At 29.7% G+C, this 23,718-nt stretch overlaps 1 protein-coding gene across 4 annotated transcripts in view; it reads right to left on the reverse strand.

The window, feature by feature from the left end:
- LOC108756943 (ATP-binding cassette sub-family G member 1-like) overlaps positions 1 to 16,323 on the reverse strand; it is a 31,826-nt gene extending 15,503 nt beyond the window's left edge. Inside the window, exons 1-2 of one of the 4 annotated variants that reach the window (XM_018501152.1) lie at positions 16,188 to 16,323; positions 8,362 to 8,671 (exon numbers count right to left, since the gene is read on the reverse strand). In XM_018501152.1, the coding sequence (XP_018356654.1) occupies positions 8,362 to 8,527 (166 nt within the window). In that variant the 5' untranslated portion in view covers positions 8,528 to 8,671; positions 16,188 to 16,323. Of the gene's footprint in view, positions 1 to 8,361; positions 8,677 to 16,075 lie in introns of all 4 variants that reach the window. The other 3 variants (XM_018501153.1, XM_018501151.1, XM_018501150.1) reach the window with 3 other exon arrangements.
- Between the last annotated feature and the right edge of the window lie 7,395 nt (positions 16,324 to 23,718).

Consider the following 23,718-nt stretch of genomic DNA (forward strand, 5'->3'; position numbering starts at 1 on the left):
ATTTGCATCGGAAAAAACTACAGTTGCTGCAACCGGAAATAATGATAATATTCGTCGAGCAATATATTTGGTTGTGACAATCGCGTATAATTTTTTCTGTAATCGCAAATATTGACAATAGATTATGTTTATCATTTTGATACAAATAGGAGACATATTTTGATATTGCTAATATTGTTAGGAAAATTCCACTAAATATACTCCCAGATAAGCAGATCTTATCGAAAACAAATCTTCTAAAATCTTACTACAAATTTTGAAAACGAAAGACGCCAAATTTGATGCGAATTTTGTTGTATTCAAAGCTATCAGCAAATTGATGATAAGTAAGGAACATGATATCAAATTGTCAATAAAATTCAAGCATAATTTACAAGTAATTTAATCATAAAAGCTGAGCAAGTTGACGACAAAAGCTGAGCAAACCTTGCTGACCTAACTTTACGGCAAATTGTCGACAAAAGTTGATCAAGATCTGTCATTGTTATACTCAGTCCCGAAATGGACTCACTCTAAAAAAAAAAACGCCCAGGAATCCTATAGGAAGACATACAATGCAAATAAAGTTGGCGAGCCCCTTGAAAATTCTCAAACTCTTTCCCCAATGGGGCCTTCAAATGTTTTTTGACTATTTTATAACTTTGTCGTGTGTATTTTAGAATGTAATGTTAATGAATAGTTATTTATAAACATCACATTCTAAAATACACATGACAATATTTCAGAAATAAAACTGAATTCTTTGTTTTGGCATCATTCTGTTGGCATATCTGGCTACAGATCTGAATTGATGCCATTTTGTCAGCATATTTGACTACAGATCTGATCTGCATTTGATCTAGATCTGTGATGATATTGCTATTACCAAATCTGTTTTGATATTGGCTTCAATTTGATTTCAGAATACGTTCTTCAGATATAGTTTACATTGCTTGTCCTATTGCGGACACAGTAAGCTCTGGTTTTGGCACTTAATTCCATTGGAATTTAATGTCAATTTGATAACGATTTGAGAACAAAATATAAGATGGACATAGCTTAATAGCCGTAATTATTAAGATACGCTAATCTTACGATTATTGTATTACAGTTCTTGTAATAAAAAATGGACTGATGAACGACTTTTGGTCATGGCAAACCTTTTTTTCCGGGTGCAATAATATAATCATTAAAAATTAGTGAAATATAAAAAATAACTACAATAGATAGTTATATAAGCTTTATATAATAAAACAATTAATTTTAACAATAAAACGATTAAATTCCTTCGACTTGGTAGACAAACTTTTTTTTATGAAATTACTATATCCGTATCATAAGATTTGTTATTTTTAATTGAACACTGTTTATTTTTCTATTTTTGTTTTTAATGTGAAAAGAAAAAGAAGAAAAACGAATCATATAAGAAGTTTAGTTAACAAGGATACACTTTTTTATAATGGTATATCATGATACAATAAACCTGTTTTTATAGCTGCATTTTTTAAACTATGTACCTTTTCTGTTTTTTTTTTCTAATATAGAGTAAAAAAGTAGAAATATAAACCATACAAGAGAAATTTAACTTAGAAGACCAGATCTATTCTAAATATTTTTTATTAGTAAAACTATCTTACTATTTTTTCCCATTCTGTTATTTGTTACAAATGATTAATATACTTGTGTTTTTAGTATTATTCATTTTTCTTAATAATATGATACATTGTTTTTCTTTCATTTTCTAGGTACTGGTATGATTATTTTTAAGTATTATAGTCTGTGACACAATTAATGATTGAAACAATAATAAAACTTCAATCCACGTGATAAATAAGCGGTTTAAGAAGCAAATTCGGAGATTTGTAATTTCTAAATTTAACAAGATAAACATATCAATGTTATCGGTGAGCATATCAGTGAGAGATACGTCGAGTATATTACGTCTGCATAGAAAGCGAGATGTTGCAAATTATAATCGTATTATGGATCTTCGTTGTAGACCGCGAGAAATTTCACGTTTCACCGTTGGAAATTGTGCGTAAATTTCTTGCTGACGGAAGATACCGCAAGTTCGCGATATTTTCATGAATCCGATTCCGTGACATATTGTATAAACGTGACTTTCAGTGTAAAGAAGATTCTTTGTGATTCCTAAATTAAAACAACGGTTTTGCTGAAACATTAAAAAATTTAGTTAGATATAGGTTTGGAAATAATTTTGTTAAACCAAATCAAAATAATTATGTAAAACATTCAAACTGATTGCTAGAACATTTTTGTAGCAATTGCTAATCATGCTTAAAATTCTTACGTAACTATTTTGATGGTCCATCAAATTATTTTTAGATCTGTATTTAATTGAATGTTTAAATAATTCAACAAAATCGTTCTTTTCGTACACGTTGAAAAACTGCTACAGGTACAACTGTACGTATTAATATAATATAATATATCTTTCTCTATTAAAATAACATATTCGGTTCTCAGTTCCATGCAAAATGATTTTCTCATCAGCTGTCACATTGCTAACGGTTGTTCACACATGACATCTAATTAAACATCGAGAGAAAGGTAATTGCCTTAAAATGTATCTCGTCAGAAAATTGTCGATGCAAAACGATAGTGTGCTAATTCATTATCACTGAAATACACGCTGATCGTATCATGTTACTTCACGCGTTAGCTCTGTCATTATATGCTTCGTTGCTCGAAGATACTCACGTTACGGCGTGCGCAACAATATCTTATGGAATGGTATTGACATAAAATTATATCGTAATCACGTTCGTGCAGTAACAGTAAATATAGAGACGAAAGAATCAATCAGCATAGCGGAAAAAGGACGGTGAAATGTTTAGGTAGCAACTATATTTTCTGAGGTGGTGGAATCTTCGGCAAGAGAAACAATTGGAAATAAATAAAAAATTATAATTCTTTGCTTGAGCGAGCGGAATGTTGTGTCGGCGAAATAATGTAACAATACGTGCCTCGATTTTATAATCGATCTTAATTCCTCTTTCCAAATCGAATCTCAACATAAATCTGCGTAGTTGATTACTCGGCATTTCTGGAAAATCTATTTTTCTAAATTGAACATAATTTTTTAAATTAAATAAAAAAATTTATTTAATTTCAAAAAGTAATGTTTAAATCGGAGAAATAACGTTCAAATTAAAGAAATTTTTTTAAATCTTATAGCAAAAAAAAATTTTTTTGAATCGAAGAAACTAGGGATACACTGGATATCCGAAAAGTATCCCCTATCCGCTATTATCCGGCACTTTTTTTACTATTTAATCGGATAGTCGGATATCATTAGTATCCGGGAATACATCCGGTTGAAATTTTATATCATTAAATTGTTGATTTTTTATTATATAAATGTTTTATAAATAAATATATATATTCATAATATTAATATCTTATATATTGTTACAAAATTACAATTTTTTTTTCTACAGTTTTCAGTTTTTTTTTTAAAGAAAACATTGTCTCGGAATCCGGTCGAATATCCGGAAAATATCGGATATCCAATTCAAAAAATTGCCTTCTCGGATATCCGATGTTACATTTCTTTCGAATATCCGATATCCAGTATCCGGTAATTTTACGATCCAGTGCATCCCTAGAACAAATCTTTATGCGATTGTCTCACATCTCATTATTTGCATACTTTTTATAAGACTTACAAAGTTTACTGTTTAAGAGAAATGGACGCATTGTCATGACAAGCAATTCTTTATTGCAATATTTGACCTGACATACAATGTAAATTACGAATGTCTACTTCATTTTTATCAAAGTTCTCATTTGTGTCCATTAGCATTTGTATTGACTTTCTGACGATCTACAAAATCATTACAATTAAACCAACAGTCAATCTTCTTGCTTTTTTAAACGATTGCATTGATAAAAAACTTTATGAACAATTTAATTTTTCGAAAAAAAAAGTATTTGAATGGAAGTTTTAAAACGTATCGATCTCTTTCTCTAGGTGAATGAATTTAATTTAACATTGAATTAATACTAAATTGATAATAAATTTGTTAGATCACTATTATTAACCCAATTGAACTGACGTATCTTTAAATTTTTATGACCTCTAATAAAACCTCAGATAAAATTTACACGGCCTATTTATTCAGATATGCGAAGCCGAGTTGCATATTCTGTGACGATATTGTACAAAATATTGTATAGAAGCATAATTGTAAAAATATTCCAATTAACTTGACTATGGTTTGAAGCATTTCTGACGACGTGATAAAAACGTGACCAAAGTTCAAGATAATGTTACTTTTAAAGCAATTACAGCCGCTAAGACGTCACATGCATAATCTAACAAAGTATGTATTGTGTTAACACATTTTAGCGAAAATGTATGCTAACATTTTTACACGATCGAAAAAAATGAGGAATATCCTATCTGCATATCAATTCCTTTATACTTTATATCATTGACATGACGTAAGCAATTCTTTATTTGCAATTCTTTAGTGCATTACTTGACCTGAAATACATTAACAATGTAAATTACTATTGTCTATTTTATTTTCATCAAGGTTCCCGTTTGTTTATGTGTCAGCGTTTGTATTGAAATGACTTTAATGACAACCTTCAAAATCATTATAATTAAAACAACAATTAATCTTCCTGCTTTTTTAAACAATAGCATTGATAAAGAACTTTATGAACAATTTAATTTTTTAAAATAATTTATACTTGCGACAAAAAAGCCTAAGTTAATATTCTCTAAAAGATTACTTTTTTTTAAATATATAATATTTTCGTCAATATGGAATTGATAATTAAAATATTGCAAATAATGTGCCGCTAATGTTTTTGTATGAAATGAGATGCTCTTTGATGTAGAGCGTAACACCATTTTTGCAAATTGAAAGTTGTGCTGTACTTTGTATAGGCAGCTTATCATTTGCCAATTAATTAGTAGACTTCGATCTGTAATTACAACTCGATATGTGTAATACTTACTACATAACATATTTCTCAACTGCATATCGTTCTCACGCTTCAATCATATTATTGAAAGCTAATCGTATTATCGAAAACATTAATATAAAGAATTAAAATAATCGTGACATTTGTTATTAAAAATTACAGAGTTGACGCGATGATTCATACAAGTATAAATTGCGAAACGTAATTTCAAACTCTTGTTGTTTATAAAAAATTGTACAAGATGATTACATTTGATAAAAAAAATATTACATGCCGAAAATGTTACTGTGGTAGAGATAAATTGTGAGATACTATTCTTTTTTATTCGAATACATTGTTTGTTTGATATATTGTATAATATATAAAAGAATTTATACTGTTAAGTGTGTATTTGTGCATCAGCATTTCATATGATTAATGTGCTTTTATCAGAAATAAATGTTTTGAACATAATCGAATGTTTCAATTATTATGCGGTATACATTGTGAGATTGTTTTACAATTAATAGATTTACGTATTACACATGCTTTACAATAGGTCGGTCTTTAGATCATGTAACGAATCATTATCTTGTAGAATCGATTATTTGTTTTATCGACAATCGTAAGAATAATTAGTTCCCGGATTCATACGAAAAGATTATATTGCGAAATTATCTATTCCGCGAAGAAAATATTCTGACTAAATAACTTTGAGTTTTTTTGATTAATTATATTTAATTATATGGTAATCTTAGGATGTGTAATTGATTACTCAATTTCCAAGAAAAAAATATTAAATATCATTACAAATTTATTTTATCCCGCTCGTGAAACGTTTCCGGCTTGAGTATAAAAAAAGTTTGAAATTTTTTTTGTTAATTATATGTTAATTATACAATTTATCCGATAAAAGTGTAATCGATATAATCTTTAAACTATTTATTGTACAAAAATTATATATGTACAATAAACGCTTTTTTTTAAATAAGTCATCCAGTTACCGCCATTGTCAATTATTGTGGATTTTTAAGGCATATTTCTTACCAATTTTACAACATAAGCTGTTTCCCTATTAAGAGACACAGTCGACATAAATGTTGTTCTATTCTTCTTGGCATTTAATAAATAACAAAAATAGAACAACAATAGAGAAAAACTTCCTATTATGAGATAGACGCCTAATATGAGATAGCGGCATTTCTGCTAAACTAAACGCTATCTATTGATGCTACCAATGAATATATTTGCTCTTAAATTGAAAACTATTTAGTGAAAAATTCATTATTAGAGCATGCCTATAATCATTATAAAAAAAGATTTTAAAATTTGGATGCTTTCAAGTTTCGTTGAGATGAGCCTTTAAACTTTGTTTATTATTTAATAAGTAAATATTTGGCAATAAATTTTTCATGTACTGATAGAATAAGATTTATGTCATAAAAATGTTGCTGAAGTACAAATAAATGTTACTAATTAAGTAATTCTTTTCCAAATTAATAAGATAGAATTAGCAATTTATGACTCTATATTTATTTAACATTAACAATTTTATAACTTAGATTTGAAATAAAAAAAACAATATAAGAGAGTCTCAAACGATAATCAGGCTTAATAGCAACTCATATTTCGAGAGATTTTTCCACCTTTTCCTAAGTAGAAAGTGATAAGAAAGCCGCGCGAAGAGCTTCTTACTACTAACTTTATTACCACTATATTTTATCACTAAAGTATAAAAGCAGTGAACAATTAGTCGTGCGAGAACTTTGCACCGAAAGGACCAACTTTGTATCCAAATTATAAAATATCTGTGGAAATCAGCTTATTAAAGGTAAATTAATTTTGAATGTTGATATTGATTGGTTTGATCTTTGATCCTTATTAATTATAATTTCAAATTAAAGATTAATTCCAAGCCGAACTTATTGATTTGAAAAACCTATTGCTGACAAAGATAGTAGCAACAGATTTAATGATTAACTGTCGCTGACGAAGACTGCGGCGATAGTCTAAATATCTTTTCGAGAGAAGTGTTTGTGGAAATTGTTAAATTAATCAGTTTTGAATATCTAAAAGGGCTGCGTGTCCAGATTAAAAGAATCAAATTTCTAATCAAACGAAGTTATTTTTAAATATTGATACTTTTCCTCCCCGCTTTACCAAAAATTTCATCAATTCCAAAATCGAATTGAAATCCATCCAAATATTTTTCAAGATAACTTTATTAATAACAAAAGCAATAAAACTGCTTGCAATAAAGATAAACCTATTCTAAATTATAGATTAATTAAAATTAGCAAATAAATTATCCCAATTTCACAAAATAATTAAAAGAAGTGCTTATCGTTATTTTAAATATAAAATTTAGTATTTATCTAAATAGTGGCTAAAACCTAATCCAACCTTGTCCAATCCCTGGGTAAAGTACTTAAATGTATTGACCCAAAAAACGGGCACTAATTCTTTAATTTGACGTTTGTAACATTAGAAACACAATTTTTTGACTTTACGATTTGCTCACTTTTTACATTTCTTTAATTTAAAAAAAAAATAGAATTTGAATTAAATTTTACATCACATTATCTTAAATCTTATTAAATTCCTTTCAAAATAATCTATTATTTTTTTAAATTCTGCCCATAGACTTCTAGCATTTACCCAAATGAACCCGGTCTCGTAATATAAGCTTTTCCTCTACTTGTGTCAACTGTGTCTCCTAAACAAATAGCAGCTTTGTATTTGTTCAGAATGTGTTTTGTTTACACCGAGCAAACTTTTATTTGAGAAAAATTGTTGAACGAACAGAAAGGTTCTGTCTCTATGATGTATTAGTCAACAAAGAGTCTTGTAGCATTTTTTACACAAACAGATTTGCACCGATTTGGGTTGGATTAATTCTCTACTATTGGTTGACGGTACATGTTTTACCAATAGAAGAGCACAACGTTATTAATCCAACAGGTTGATGCAAATCCGCTCGGGCCGAATTAGTTAATGGCTACGTTTTCAGCAGAAAAACAGTTTTGCAACTATTTTAAAATTCTTTAATATAATTGATTTTGCTCTTAGTTCCTCATTGGATCTAAACGTATAAACCAAAATATTTAAGAATTTTACAACAACTGCAAAACTACCTTTTCTGCTGAACGCAGCTATTATTATCTCATTTTACCAGAGAACGATATTTTTAACGATGAGTCTCGCGCTAAAAACTCGAGATTATTTTTATATTTGTACACACTCGTAGATGTCACAAGAAACCATTGCAAAAATGTAAAAGTAAACAAATGGAAAAAGCGACGTAAAGCAATAAATATTGATAATTAATCGAACCACAATATGTCACGCACATCATTTTGACGTCAGCTTGCTACCTAGCAAAGATATATCGGTCATGCTTTTATCGAATAGATTGCATAGCAGTCTCAAAAAGTAATTGATTACCTTGGGGGATCGGTATTGAATATGTCACATCATTGAATTCGATGTCCACTGCAGCCATTTTTGAAAGATATGACATACATATAACGCCGTTGACATTATTGAAGGCATCTTTCTCGCAAACACCGTTATCGGCTCCATTTACTTTGCCTTCTGGTGTAAGGTCCATGACGATCTTCCCACACTGGAGTTCTCGAAAACGATTTATCTTCAGCTAGCGGTTGTCATTACGCGATACTTTCTTCCGCGGTGCGACGAGTCGTTTGATATCAGCGGAGAAACGCGACGCGAGAAGAAATGATTTCAACTGAAACTGAACTAAGCGTTCAGAAGAATGGATGATTCAAAGAAAGAAAAAAAAAAAGAACAAAGTTTCACGCGTCCAGTCATCAAATTGTGACTAATGTTTATAATCTAATCCAATGCTCGCAAAGATTTATACATTTCAAGCTTATTCCGGCGAACGACTCCCACCACCGCTCGAGATTTGGCGAACGCTCACGTGACTCTCTGGCTCCAGAGCGTCCCTATATCAGAAATATACTGGGAGCGCACTTTCCGCCAAATTATTATTGAAACATTTTTTTTATTAAATAATTTATTTCCCCAGTAGCCTATTCCACAAAAAGAAGAATCAAAATTATATATCGTATAATATGATATATAATTTTGTTTTCCTGCCAAGACACATTCGAGTGTTTGATTTTTCTTTTTGTGGAATACCTAGGCCTACTGGGGAAACCACATTAAAAAAAAAAAAAACGCATCTTACAATAGTACCTCACAGGTGATGTGGAAAGCTTGTCGAAATGTACGTTATTCATAATTATGTAATGTATTAGAAAACTACGTTAAGATATAAGTATATTATTAAGGAACAATGAATAAATTAACAATAGAAATTTTTATGTTTAGGGAAATAAATTATATTAAATAAAAAAAAATTATTTTAATAATAATTTGGCGGAAGATACGCTCCCAGCTTGGCCGCCGGTGGTGGGGATTGCACGCCAGAAATTCGAAATGTTCAAATCTTTGCGAGCATTGATTCTAATCTGAAGGCTGAAGACCTTTAAAGCCAATCTTTTGAAGATAATTGACGAAACATTACGAATGAATAATTCGAATTATTTAAATTGAAACATAAATGAGAAGGAGGACACGGCCACACACGCAAGAAGTTTTTTGCCAAAGTCGTATATTTCAAATTAAAAATGTAAAATTACATTTTTTATTTTGGTAAAAAACTTCTTGCGTGTGTGGCTATATGCTCCTTCCCAATTGTGTTTTATGTTATTGCACCACCTCATAATATAACTATTGTTAAATTTTATCGAATTATTGAGCCACCCGATAATATAACTGTTGTTAAATTTTATCGAATTATTTATTTAACTAGGGATGCACCGGATAAAATTATTGGATATCGGATATCCAGACAGAATGTAACATCGGATATTCTGTATCTGATCGGATATCCGAGAAGGCAATTTCTTCGAATCGAATATTCGACATTTTCCGGATATCCGATCGGATTCCGAATGTCTTCTAATAAAAAAAGCCTATAGAGAAAAAGATTGTAATTTTGTAACAATGTATAAGATATTATAGCATCATGAATATGCAAACTTGTTTTTAGAACATTTATATAAGAAAAAATCAACAATTTAATGATATTAAATTTTAAATATATTCCCGGATACTAATGATATCCGACTATCCGGATAGTAAAAAAATGCCGGATAATACCGGATACTTTCTGGATATCCAGTGCATCCCTATATTTAGCTTTAACTGAATTCGAGCAGAATTAAAGAATTAATTACAAAAACAGTTAACATTAATATGTAAAAACCAGAAAATTTAAAGAATTTGTAGCCGAAGAAATTAGCGCAAAATTTATCGTATTTTATATTCTTTACGCTATAGAAAAGTTAATAAACAACTAACAATAAGAGATAATAAGTAACAAAACAAAATATAGTGTGCGAATAAATAAAAAACAAAATAGGTGTATATTAGATGCGATGTATATTAGAAAGATAATGAACTTTGTGCTAATATTTTTATGTCTCGTCTTTGCTTTTTATCTATCCTTTTTTTACACAGCTTCTATGTTCTTGTCATTGTGCTGATTACACATGCTGACAAAGTACGTAATTCAAAAAGGCATGACAAAACGAGTGGAATCTATAGTTTTATTTAAAAGCAAAAGAAAATAGAATAATGCAATATAATACTTTAAACGTAAAACATAAATATAAAAATGTGATTTTTAATTAGAGCGAAGAATTTGAAAAATTTTCTTTTTTATAAATTTAGAAAAATAAGCCAGTACACCAATGAGTAATTCAGTAGGAACGAGTCTTTATATTTAAACTTTTAAGTCTGGCAGTGGTAAGACTGACAAGATGTCCTCTATTTAACCAATAAAATGATATATGTAAGTGTCTCGTGATCGTAAATAATCTTAATATATTATATAAGATCAAACTATGAATTACGTTCTACGTTACGTCAATAATCATTAGAAGTCAACGTTTAATAAACATTTGATGCTGATTATACTTTTAAATCTAGGAGAATAATTTTATCTCAGCGAACAAAATTTCCAATAGTAGAAATAAACTGAACGCAGCTGTATTACAACTTGTACAGAAGAAGGTGATAATTGTGAATATTCGGATAACTCGGGATTCTACGTTTTTTTCATATTAAGGTGCAATTTCATTTTTTTTTTTTTTTCATTTTATTTTTTCTTTCAGAAGGAAAGCTGATTTTTTACCCCCACTTCTTTCACAATCAAAGCAGTTCAAAAGTTATTTGCTCTTCTCCAGCTTCCTTTTCATGGAGCGTATGGAGCTGGCTTTAAACTAATGAAGAACTCATTTATTTTCGCTAGCTTTTTCATTTTAATAAAAATGGCAATTTTATAGAAAAATGAATACAATTATTAAAAAAGAAAAAGTATTAGTTAGCAAACACAGATCACTTTGATGTCAAATTCTGGTCATGTTGGTACGAATGACGTTAAATAACCAAAAATTAACTAACCAATGTTTCCGTCACGTCATTATGACATCATATTTTGATCCTGCTTAATTTTCAGTTAGCAAATATATAATTTTTATTTTACACTTTGATTTCTCATTGATTTATATCAATGCAAATCAAAATATCATTTGTAATAATAGTTCGTTTCTATGCCAATCATTAATAATTTTAATTAATTAATACATAAGGTATTTAAAGCTTATGCCTCTGTTGACAGTTTAATATTATTAAATTGTCCTTCCCCAGTGTATATCGCATTCTTATTGCCGTTCTTTTTCGAAAAACGGTGGTCCTCGGCTGCGACCCGATACTTACCAGCACCCAGACTGTAACAGATGTTCTAATCTGAATAGTCGTAAGATTAATATCTCAGGTTCGCGGAGCAGAGTTTTTTTCCTGCTTGACGTTTTTTTCCTGCCAAATTCCTTCATTTTATGAAAAACACGTGAGCCTAATTTTATTGATTTTTCGTGTAAAAATGGAGATTTGACAAGAAAAAAAGATAATAATTATAGTTTCACCACTGCCATCTCAAAAATCAATGAAATTAGGCTTACTTGATGTAGTTTTGCATAAAACGAAGGAATCTGGCAGAAAAAAGCTCTGCCCAGCGAGCCTGAGATATTAAAGTTTACGACTATTCAGTAGGGTTGGTAAAGACTAATGTTTTTTTTTTTTTTTTTTTTAAGAATAAAACGTATTGTGTTTTTTCTTAAATATGTTTTTAATGCTTCAAATATGCTTTAAACAGTACTATAAAAAAAACATATATATATTTAAAACATCAAGCATATTTTAAACTGTTTAGAACATATTTTTCACCAATCCTGCTATTCAGGTTAGAAAATCCATCACAGCGAAATACTGCGATGCGAATAAGCGTTATGGTCATATTTTCGTGTGAGGCGCGAGCTTAGATCTGACATGGGCACGTTAGACTGTTTAATAAACTTTACTGCGAATGCTATGTTATTTTCAGGTCATATCAGGTCATATCAGGCACAAGATTAGGTTTTTTATGGACCATGTCAGATTTTTTTATGAGATTATGACGTGGCAAAACAGTGACAAAGTATCATGGCGCTGGCCAATATTGTGGCATTCGTCGCACTGACGAGGAAATTTCTACCAAGGCACACACATGCAATTTATATATGTAACTGTTATAAAATTCTTCAATAAATTTCGGCTGTAAATTATTACTCGTATTTACTATATTTGTCTTAATTAATATGTCATATAATCACAGGTAGCAAGCCGTTTGTCATTTTTACGTTAAAATGGCAATAATGTCATTGCTAGCTGTATGTATGGACCTCAACACTAGGTCATAACTGAGTCGTAAAATGCCAGTTATAGTCGTAGATCAACGCACAATATTTTGGGATTGTGCACTGATCCACAACTACAACTCAGGTTTCACGATTTAGATACGGCCATCATTGTGTTGAGTTGAGACCCATATACTCGTAGCTAGCAATGCTGACGTCATTTTAACGTCAAAATAACAACCGTCATCAGCTTACTACTTGTATGTGTGCAGAGACCCTATATAATAGCTGCTTGAAAATGTTTTAACATGACGTTTCCGCGATGACGTCAATAGTCTACGACATCGACCGTCATTAAGATATTTAATGACGTCATCCATGGTCAGTAAATGATCAAAATTTGACGTCAAAATGACGTGTGTTTGCACCGATTTTCAAAAATCGCAGCGAACATGGTTTTGCTTTGCTTCCAAAATTTATCTTGGAAGACATACAATTCCATAAACATGACATGTCATGTTATGTATTTTGTGATGTTTCGCTGTTAGTTGAACAACATCGAACTTTGAGCGTAACTTTACTATATATGAATTCGGTGAATTCGTATACATCTGTGAATTACAGCTAATAAAATTGATGGATTGAGAATAAAATGCCAGCTTTTATTAGCTACATGAAATGGCAGTTTTATAGCGAATTATTATAGCATGCGTGTTACATCATTCAGGATGCCAGAAGTATTTCTTCTCCAGGAAATAGACGTACCGTTCTTTCTCTCATATATTTTTCAATTTTTAATTTTTTTTTTTTTTACATTTGACAACGGTTATGCAGCTTTGACTCGTGACACGTGTAAACCGCCACGTGTAGAACGTAATAAACAAGATGAACCACAGTTACCCCGGAATTTTACACGCATGCGCCATTATGAAAATATAGCGCATTGAACTTCGACCGCGCGAGTGTTCGATCGAGCGGTCGGTGAATTACAGCTAATAATAATAAGCCCACATAAGTATGCGCTTGTATTAGATGGCGACAGGATGCATCGCTAGATTTAGAAAAAAAGAGGTCGAGAAGTGCCAAATAATTGACCTTATAAACCTTATTATCACATATGAAACTTGACATCAGTTTGGAACGTTACTATATATAATAATCTTATTGCGTGCACGTTGAAGTACAATTACGAAATTGTGTATTTAATAAAATTAAGTTTTTATAAAAGTTTCCACAAAAGCAAATTCTCTTTGTTGCTCTGTTTTCATTCCTCACTCCGAATGCAAGAATTAGCTCGACGGGAATACAATATCGATCGTGCGGTTTTACGAGCTACGTCGGACTGACTCAACCTTCCACAGTTTATTCACTGTCAATCGAACTACCAGTTTTAGTCGCGAAATCACATCGTGATTGAAGACCTTGATTTATTTACAATTCGTTACGACCGAAGCGAGGGCAATGACTGTGACTTCCTTCTGATTCTCTCGCTGGGCATTGTATGGTTTCAGAAAAACTGTTTCTGCGTTTGGTATTCATGTGCACGAAATCAACAGCTCAACACAGTAGTCTAAATCAATTTGCGTAGCGTGAAAAAAATATAAAGAATTTAATTTGAGTATTTTAAATGCTTTATATATTGCTGTAAAAAAACGTTCTAAAATAATAAAAATTATAAATTTTTGTCGATATAACGTTAATTTATAATATATGGTAAGATAATTTTGTTTATATTTCCGACCATTAATATCCCATCGCAATGACTCCGATGACATTAATCGTTGCTATTTACACAAGTTATATTGTTGTTTATGATTTTATTGGAATGACGGATTCCTAGTCAGGTAATTTCTTAATAATTTTTATGTTTGATGCTAAATTTAATATTGATTACTGCAATTATAAATTAATAATTCAATATACATAAAAAAAACTTCAAAGTCAAATAAAAGTAACATTTGCAAATGTTGAATTTACATTAAATCTTATTATATCTTATCGAAGAGCTTGTGTTGTAAAAAATGCGCACACGTGCAGCTTATAAAGTTATTATGCACCGATAAATGCAAATCTTTTAAATTATTTATTCTTGTCTTCAGATAATCCTTGAAAAATCACGTGAAAAGCAAAATCACAAGAAATGTATAACAGATCATTATTTTAGTATTAATAAAGTGCAATAGTTAGCTTCTGAGAAATAAGGGGGTGTCACTTTAGGAAACCTATGTTAATATCGGTGACTTTCCTCTATTGTTTAATATCGCCGTTATTATCTAATTATTATAAATATTATCTGAAATAATTAATATTATAAAATAATTTTTATTATATTCTGTGAGAGAGATAAGATCTAAAATTTACAATCACTCAAAAAAGTGATCTTGCAGTTATAGCGAACATTATTTAAGTACGAAAAATAGTTAAAGTAGATAAATTTCTAGCAAGTACTGGATATTAAATATGTATTGCATCTAATCGTATAGATGACAGAGATCGAATTTAGATTTGTGTTATAAATTCTATGCGTATGATATATAATTTTCTATCAGATATAAAAAATAGCTGTAATTCTAGCTGGAGCAGCCAAATATTTTTTGCGTGATAAATGATATATACTAGCATTAACACGAAATTTATAATTTTTTCGTGCTGCGAATTGCGATTAGATCATTGTGGCGGTGTCGGAAAGATTAGAATTGTTTGTATATATATATAGGCATTTCCGGTGTGCACTTCATTGCATTCTGCGTTTCAAATCCTTCATGTTAAACAAAATCACGATTTTTATTCATGTGTTTCAAATTATTCGAATTATTTATAAATATAACACCAAATACTACACTCGTTTTATCATATCTTCTTTTTAATCACGTATTTAGTCAGCGCAATGATAGGAGCTGCGTAAAAAAGTAACGTAAGTAAATACGAAATAGAAATAAAATATAAAGTTCATCTTTTTAATACATATTACACTGCACATTTTGTTTTGTTCTTTATTTATTATCTCTTTGTTATTTATTAACTTTTCCGTTGCGTAAAAGATTTAAAATACAATAAGTTTGCGCTAGATACTTCGCTTCAAATTTTTTCTGTCTTTTTGCAAATTAATTTCAACTGTTTTTGTAACCATTGAAACGAATTCAGATAAAGTTAAATAAAAAAAGTAGCTGTTCACTCGCAATGTTTAAAACATAATTTCTCAAAATCTCCAAACTTCAATTACTCGCAACTTGAAGGTTACTGGTCGCTTAGCGTTTTAAGCAAAATTATCTTCAAACTGACTGTAAAAGTTTACAGATAAAGGAATATTCCCAAAGTATGTGAAAAATTCTGCATGTTGTAAATCATCGATTGTGTGTGTGTGTGTGTGTGTGTGTGTGTGTGACATTTACGGGCTCGTCTCGAAATGCTCCAATTTTTTACTCCGATTTTTCCCCCGAAGAAGTGCCCCGGCGTTCTTATTGTTGCAGAAAATACGATATTGATGATTCGCGGATAACTCACGTTATCGGTCGCGGTTCGCCAATTGACACGATCACACTACCATTACAGAGGAACTGCAAGCGGTAGAACGTTGTGGGAACTCAGCGTACCGCCACCAGCAATGATGGTAGACTGACTCGGAAATAACGCTGGCTTGTGATCCACACTAGCTATATCTCTCCCTATTGGTGTACGACGTGAGCTTCACAACGGGCGTTCTTCGTTACACCGCAAAGACAGCTGTATGTAGCGTGATGGTGTCGTGACATCGAAATGCTTGTGACCAAAATATGAGATGATACGATGAACGAGGCGTCAATATTTTCGACGTGTTCTAACGAGTGTAAATAACGAAATGACTTTCGGATTCTGTGGCTTCGGCACCATTATCGATTTCTTTCACAGCCAACTCCCCGGAACATTTTGACTTCTACAAAATTCAAACCGATTGTTGGAATCGGAATTCAGAATAAAACTAAATTTTCACGGTGAGACGGTTCCTATGTTTAACGAGATTAATTTTTAATTTGTATAAAGAATTAAAGAAAGCATGAAGAAAAAAAGAAAATTGATGTATCTCACTTTGTGACTGGATATTCATTTAAATAATTTGCTTAGTTTTACGATAATTTATCCGAATCTAACAAACAGGCTTTTGTACTGAATCAGAAACAAGTTTATTCATTAATAAGTAAATAAACTTTTTTTAGCGCATTTTATTCAAATCTGACAAACAGGTCTTATTGTACCACTGAATCAGAAACTTATCAGTTATAAATAAATCTTTTGTAAGTAAATAAATCTCTTTCTATTTTAATGATACAATAAAGTCTGTTTGTTAGATTCGAATGAAATGTCGCATGTAAAATAGACAAATCGATTTGAACGGATATTAAATCACAAGTGCGAGACATATTCTCTTTTTTTTCCTCTTATTTTTATCATTCTAATAGCCACCGAATGCGCGATATTGATATAAAAATATTAAAGATATGATAGACTCGCACGCTATCCACCACGCTACGCTCGTGCTCAGTTACATTCACTTTATTTAAAAACTTGATTTAAAAATGGCCTTGATATTATTGTTTTTATATTATAGGAGAACGGATATAATATTTCGACGCTAATTTGCATATATTATTGATTCAGAAATTCAAATTAGAATTAAAATAACTACGGTTCGTTCTTTATAGACAAACTTCTATAAATATAATACTTTAGTATTTAGCTAAAGAACTGCTTATTTTGTTTAATTTTTCAACAATTTCACAAAATATTAAGTTAAAGGACTTCTTTTTGTTTTTTTTTTAATTGGCAATTATATCGATATATACTCGATAGAGCAACGTTTCAGCTTTAAGAATCTTTTTTGTTATTATTTAATCGTACAAAAAAATGCAAGAAATCAATTTTAAAGATTACATTCTTAGTAACTCATCCATAGAACAATTTAAAATCTTTAAAATCGATCTCTTGCATGTTTTTGTACGACCAATGGTTCGACAATTTAATAATTAAATATTAATAATATTTAATAATTAAATATATTAAAGCGACGTTTTTTGTAAATTTCTATAACTTACAAGCGTGAATAATTTTATCTCAAATTTTTTTCGCGAGATACGTGTTTCATGTTTTTATCTATAGTAATATATTAGCAATTAAAAAAAAATAGAATGACGAACGTTTCAAAGGTATTTGATTTGACGTGGAATATGCTAATGGTTCGATGATTAATAATCGAACATTTGCATCAGCGACGTTTTTTTTTAATTTCAGCAACTTACAGGCGTGAATAACTTCGCAAAAAGGATTTCAAATTTTTTTCGCGAAATACGTATCTCATGTTTTTATCTATAGCAATATGTTAGCAAATTTAAAAAAAAAATAAAATGATATTTTAAAGGTACCTGTTTGACGTAGAATGCCTCATAGAGTGTAAGTATATTCTAATAAAGTCATTTTAAGGAGAAAATATCTAAAGTATTAACTTATTTTTAATAGTACAAATTAATACAAATTCAGCTGTGTTAATTTTTGCCCTTGTGTTGTTTTTTATGATCCTGCCATCTTAAATATTAAATTAGTAGCGCCACTGTTTTCTTGGAAATGATACATAATAGAATTGTTTTTGATAGTACAAAATAGTACAAATTTAATCCTATTGATTTCCGATATTATTTTTCTTTTTTTCGTTTATTTTGAATTGATTCTGCCAACTTAATATAATATTAGGCTAGCATCGCCACGATTCTTTCCGAAAGGGTACAAAATTGTCATTAATGGTACACACCATTTAGTACAAAATGAGTACTAAAAATTCCGATAGGTCCGATTTAATTCTGTTGATTTGATCCTGCTAGCTTTATAGAGCTCAATATTTACAAAATTATAGCTCTTTAAAGCTCTTTTCCCCTCACGATTTAAACTTTAAACGCGTTTTTTTCATCAAAACAACTTTTCAAATCGGCGTACATCATAACTTCTATAATTTTTATTTAATTCACTTGAAGCTTTCAAAAAATCTTCTTTTGATAATTATTTAAAGCTAATAATTTGATAATTATTAATTACTACATAGCGATTTTACGATTATGAACTATTATTGTTATTATTATAACATTTATTATTATTATTATTATTAGGCGTTAGGAACTCGAAAGCTCATTGCCGCAAATACCAAATCCCGCCACTGTACCCGTCCCTGAGCAAGATCCCTCCATTTGTGACCCTCGTACCCCATTTCGTTAAGGTCCATTCTAATATTATCTTCCCATCTACGTCTTGGTCTACCCAATGGTCTTTTCCCATCCGGTTTACCAATTAGTACTTTATATGCAATTCGATTCTCATCCATACGCGCCGCGTGACCTGCCCATCTTAATCGACGCGATTTTATGACATTAATAATATCCGGACTATTATATAATTGATGTATATATAATTCTGCGTTGTGTAATTTTCTCCATTCGCCCGTTTCCTCATCGCGTTTTGCCCCGATGATTTTTCGAAGTACTTTATTTTCGAAAGCCCTAAATCTTTTCTCGTCTTGTAATGTAAGTGACCACGCTTTGCTGCCATAAAGGACTACCGGTAAAATAATCGTTCTGTAAATTCTAATTTTTAAGCGCCTAGACAATATCCGCGAACCGAGTAATTTCTTAACCGAATAGAAGCACGCATTCCCCAAATTAATTCTTCTCTATTATAACATTTCTGTGCAAATTTTTTTTATTAAAAATGATTGTCTTTTTTTCAAATTTTTACAAAAATGCATATTTCTGAAAATCCTTATGTACTTCTTTAGTAAATGTTATGTAGAAAATAAAAATTTTTAGTTTTTTGTTCTAGGTCAAACCATTTCGTAATAATCTTGTATGTCAATTGGGCGCTTGCTGAAAAGCGGCTTATTTCAATCAACCGCGCAGTGCTGCGATTTTGTTTAAAAAAATTTATTATTAAAAAAGATATTACTGTGCGATATTACACTATTTTCGTCATAAGCAATGCAAATATGTCTTAACACTTAGGATAAAAGCGCACGATAGACAAAGTGTCGGCCGATTATTGTGTCGTTTATGAACAGTCTATGGCAATGAATAGGTATATCCGTGCACGTGGATTCGACACAATTTTAATTATTTTCTATAAACGATACGACAGTCAGTCGACTTTTTGTCTATCATATATTTTATCCTTTTATTCTTAACTGTTATTTCAAACTGAAACAACACAGAGCTTTGTAGGAAAAAAAAACAAGATCAAATGTGATCAATGTAACAAGCTGCAAGGTTAACATAGAAAAAAAAAATCAGTGTCATTTAATGGGTGCATTATGTACGATGCAAATTTTATTAATTACTATTTACATCATAATTGTGATTAATTTGCAAAATATTAGAACTTTGATTGTTTTATCAAAAGTAATACAATTTAATTTATATTGAAACAATACAAAAACTGAAGCACTTTTTTTACTTATATCTGCAAATAAAATTTATTCCATTTTCCATCGTTCTGTTTTGCATAATTCCTGTTAATAAAAAATATATTGCATATAATTTTCGTAAATTATACATCAGATATTGCTAATATATTCTTTTCTTGCTAGTTTAAAAAAAAATTTTCTAATAAATAATTTTCTAATAATAAAAAATATATAAGATTTTTATTATTGTATCGGTTCTTACACGCAAACACACACACACACACACACACACACACACACAAAACTAATTATTCATTTATTCATTCACTGTATACACTGTTCTTCTTTATAATTTGTATGAAGCTAAAGAAACAGATTTTTTTTATAAATATGTAATTTGAAAACAATGTATATTCTGATAATTCAGAAATGGTCTTCACAACATATTATCTTTGCAATCATTCACGTGAATGTTAAAAAATAATAGTCGGTTCACACACACACAAGATTTATACCTAATAGCTCTTGATAATTCCATTGTATCTTTAATAATACACATGCGTACAGCATCATTAGTGAAACGGAAATTCTGTTTTTATAGACTAACGTATAATTATGAGCTAATCTTAAAGATGTAATGGTATGATTTGGCTAATTATTTCTCATCCGTAATTTATCATTATAGTGTTATATAAGCTATAAATTTTTGCATGCAAAAAAAGATTGCAAAGCAATTATATTTAAAACGCTACATTTACAACTTGTTTTAGAAATATCGTTGTTATTTTTTATCCATGACATTAATTAAAAATAGCATTAATTAAGTATAAATTTTACAGTAATTGTAAATTTATTTAAAGGACATTTAAGTAAGTAGTTTAAAGTTGACGTATTATCGTACATTAATTTTTTTTATACATTTTACTCTTTGAGCTTTGTTCTGTAATATTAATTAACCGCATCATTGACAATCATATTACATAAACCGTAAGATATAATGTATATCTTTTTTGTTGTAGTACATAAGTCTTTCAATTACAGATAACAGAATGCTGCAGATATCGCCCAATAAGAAAACATAAATAAGAGTTCAATTACTTATTTGGTCGAAAGTTAAAAATAAGAAAAGATCATCCTTATGTGACACAAGTAATTAATATTGCGATACAATATAATATTAAAATAGTTTTTTAACGTATGTATGTACATCTATATACAGAGTGTCCATTTTAAAGGATCCATCCAAATATCTCAGAAACACGTTAAATCGAAAAATGTTTTAGATAAAAGTTTCGTAACTTCGAGGAGAACGTTAGATGATATCATTGATTTGACCTTAAGTGGCGTTGTCATTTTAAGCCAAGGTTAAGGTAATTTTGAATTTTTTAAAAAGTATCCTTTAATTTTTCATTAGATATTCTTGCTTACCTCGAGAATTTTTCAACACTATAATAAAATATTTTTTTATTAAATACTTTGCGCCATAAAATACAAGCACCAGTAAGCTCGATTGCCTACAAGCACAAATATAAAATTAATAAAAAAAAGGGCGTTACATACACTATTACGTATAAACTGCATTGTATACATATACTTAATTATTGCTTACAGATCGATTATAAAGATTTTTGCGCACGAATATAAAATTAAGAAACAAATATAAAATTAAATACTAAATTATACATAAAAATAATTTATTTTTAAAGCAGTGTAAAAATTTGTATTTTAAAGTAAAAAATTTTTAAAACAGAATAGTGCTTGTAGGTAATCGATCTGTAGGCAATAATATTATATATGTAATGTAGTTTGTCAACAATAGTGTCGTATATGCAAATGTGTTTTTTTTTTCTTACTTTTATTTGTACGCAATAGCACACATACGCAATTGAACTGTAGGCAGTGTTGTAGGCAATAATTTTTGTGCACACACGAATTGTTGGCAAATTTAATGTAGAAACAGTATTATCAATTTGTAAACAAACGGAGTTGACTTCTCAACAAAATCGTTTTTTTTCCGTGTAAATAAAGAAATTTAATATTCAGTATAAGTTATAAAATTAAAAAAAAAAACGATTATGATACAACAAAGATTATTGAAATTGCAATTTATCGTATTACAAAAAGCATATTTTATTCATATTGTACGTACAGCGTAAACTATAGTAAGGATTATGCCAATTCGGCATAATTATAGATACATGCACATCTCGACGCATCTCTTCTTCTACAAAAGTATATTTATATTAACAATCAATTACGTTATCAATTGATTATTGTTCGTTTCATTTAACAATAAGTAAAAATATACATGTATATCATAAGGACTGCTTTATCCATTTGAGCGTCGCAATCGCATTAATACGTATTCATATTTGTAAATCGTCGATTTAAATCCTTAACTTTGGTGAGTTAAAAAATATGCAAATAAGAATTTTATATATTAATTTACAACGGCATAGAGTCATCTTAAATTGCTCTTTTCCTTTCCCGATTTTAGAAGTTTTATTCTTTCAACCACTTAACGATTTAACACTAGAAAAATTAACTCACACTTGTAGTCTTACATTCTGTATATGAAACATAGTAATAATTCATATACACAACGACAAATTAACTTAATAATTTAATTTCCGAAATATATAAAAATCTGTTTTTTGCATCAGTTTTTGAGCACTGATACAGATACAGAGTAACGCAGAAAGAATTTATTTGCCATTATTTGTTTTAAGTTATCTAACAAATATCTTTATGTACATTTGCACGCTATTATCTTCGGCATCAAGTCGTTAAAATGATTAAAAATCAATTTTAATCACGTTTCAATCATGTATTTGATTTATTTTAACGTCATTTTGACTTGATGTTATTGTGACTTGTTGTTCTGCTTAAGAATGTGATTGCGAATATTCACAAGCTGTTAAACGAGTGCGTAAACACTCATTTTGACTGGTTTCGATAGAACCGTCTTTCTCTGGTAAAGTATCAAAAACATTTGACCTTCAATGTGTGAACTTAATCTGGCAAGATATATATATATATATTCCAGCGCTTATAAATCATTTCGGACGTTCGTCGTTTCATCCGAATTTAATTTTAAGAACACAATTATTCACGTTTGATCTTCCTTAACCCTTCCTTCTTTTTCTTTGCATTATGAAGCTCACAGCCATTGGATAAAATAGAATGGTCGTTTGTGAAACATCATTGATTAAGGCTTCGTGTTTGTTCACACAGATTAGGCACAATTGAGGGCAATTAATAAGACCCTCTTGAGGAACACGCTCGAATTGATTCTTTCGTTGTCTTTGTTTAGCCGCACAATTTAGTAATAAGTATTTGAATTCTTCTTCTTTTTTCAAATAATTAAATTATTTAAAACCATTGCTTTGAATTTCTTTAAATATTGTACGAAATTGAGAGATTTTTGAAAGCTTGAGAAGAATCTTGAAAGTTTTGAAACTTTTGAACTTCTAACAAACCTTTCATTTCAAATGTTTGAAAATCTGGATATGTTTTTTTTTTAAATAAGACTGTTTTGTCTGAAATGAGATAAAGTGTAAAAAAAAAAATCTATTCTTAAAAGATTTATATGTATAAGATTATATATTTTAAATATTATTT

The sequence above is a fragment of the Trachymyrmex septentrionalis genome, unplaced genomic scaffold (assembly GCF_001594115.1).
Source record: "Trachymyrmex septentrionalis isolate Tsep2-gDNA-1 unplaced genomic scaffold, Tsep1.0 scaffold13, whole genome shotgun sequence".
In the NCBI taxonomy this organism is placed as follows: Eukaryota; Metazoa; Arthropoda; class Insecta; order Hymenoptera; family Formicidae; genus Trachymyrmex; species Trachymyrmex septentrionalis.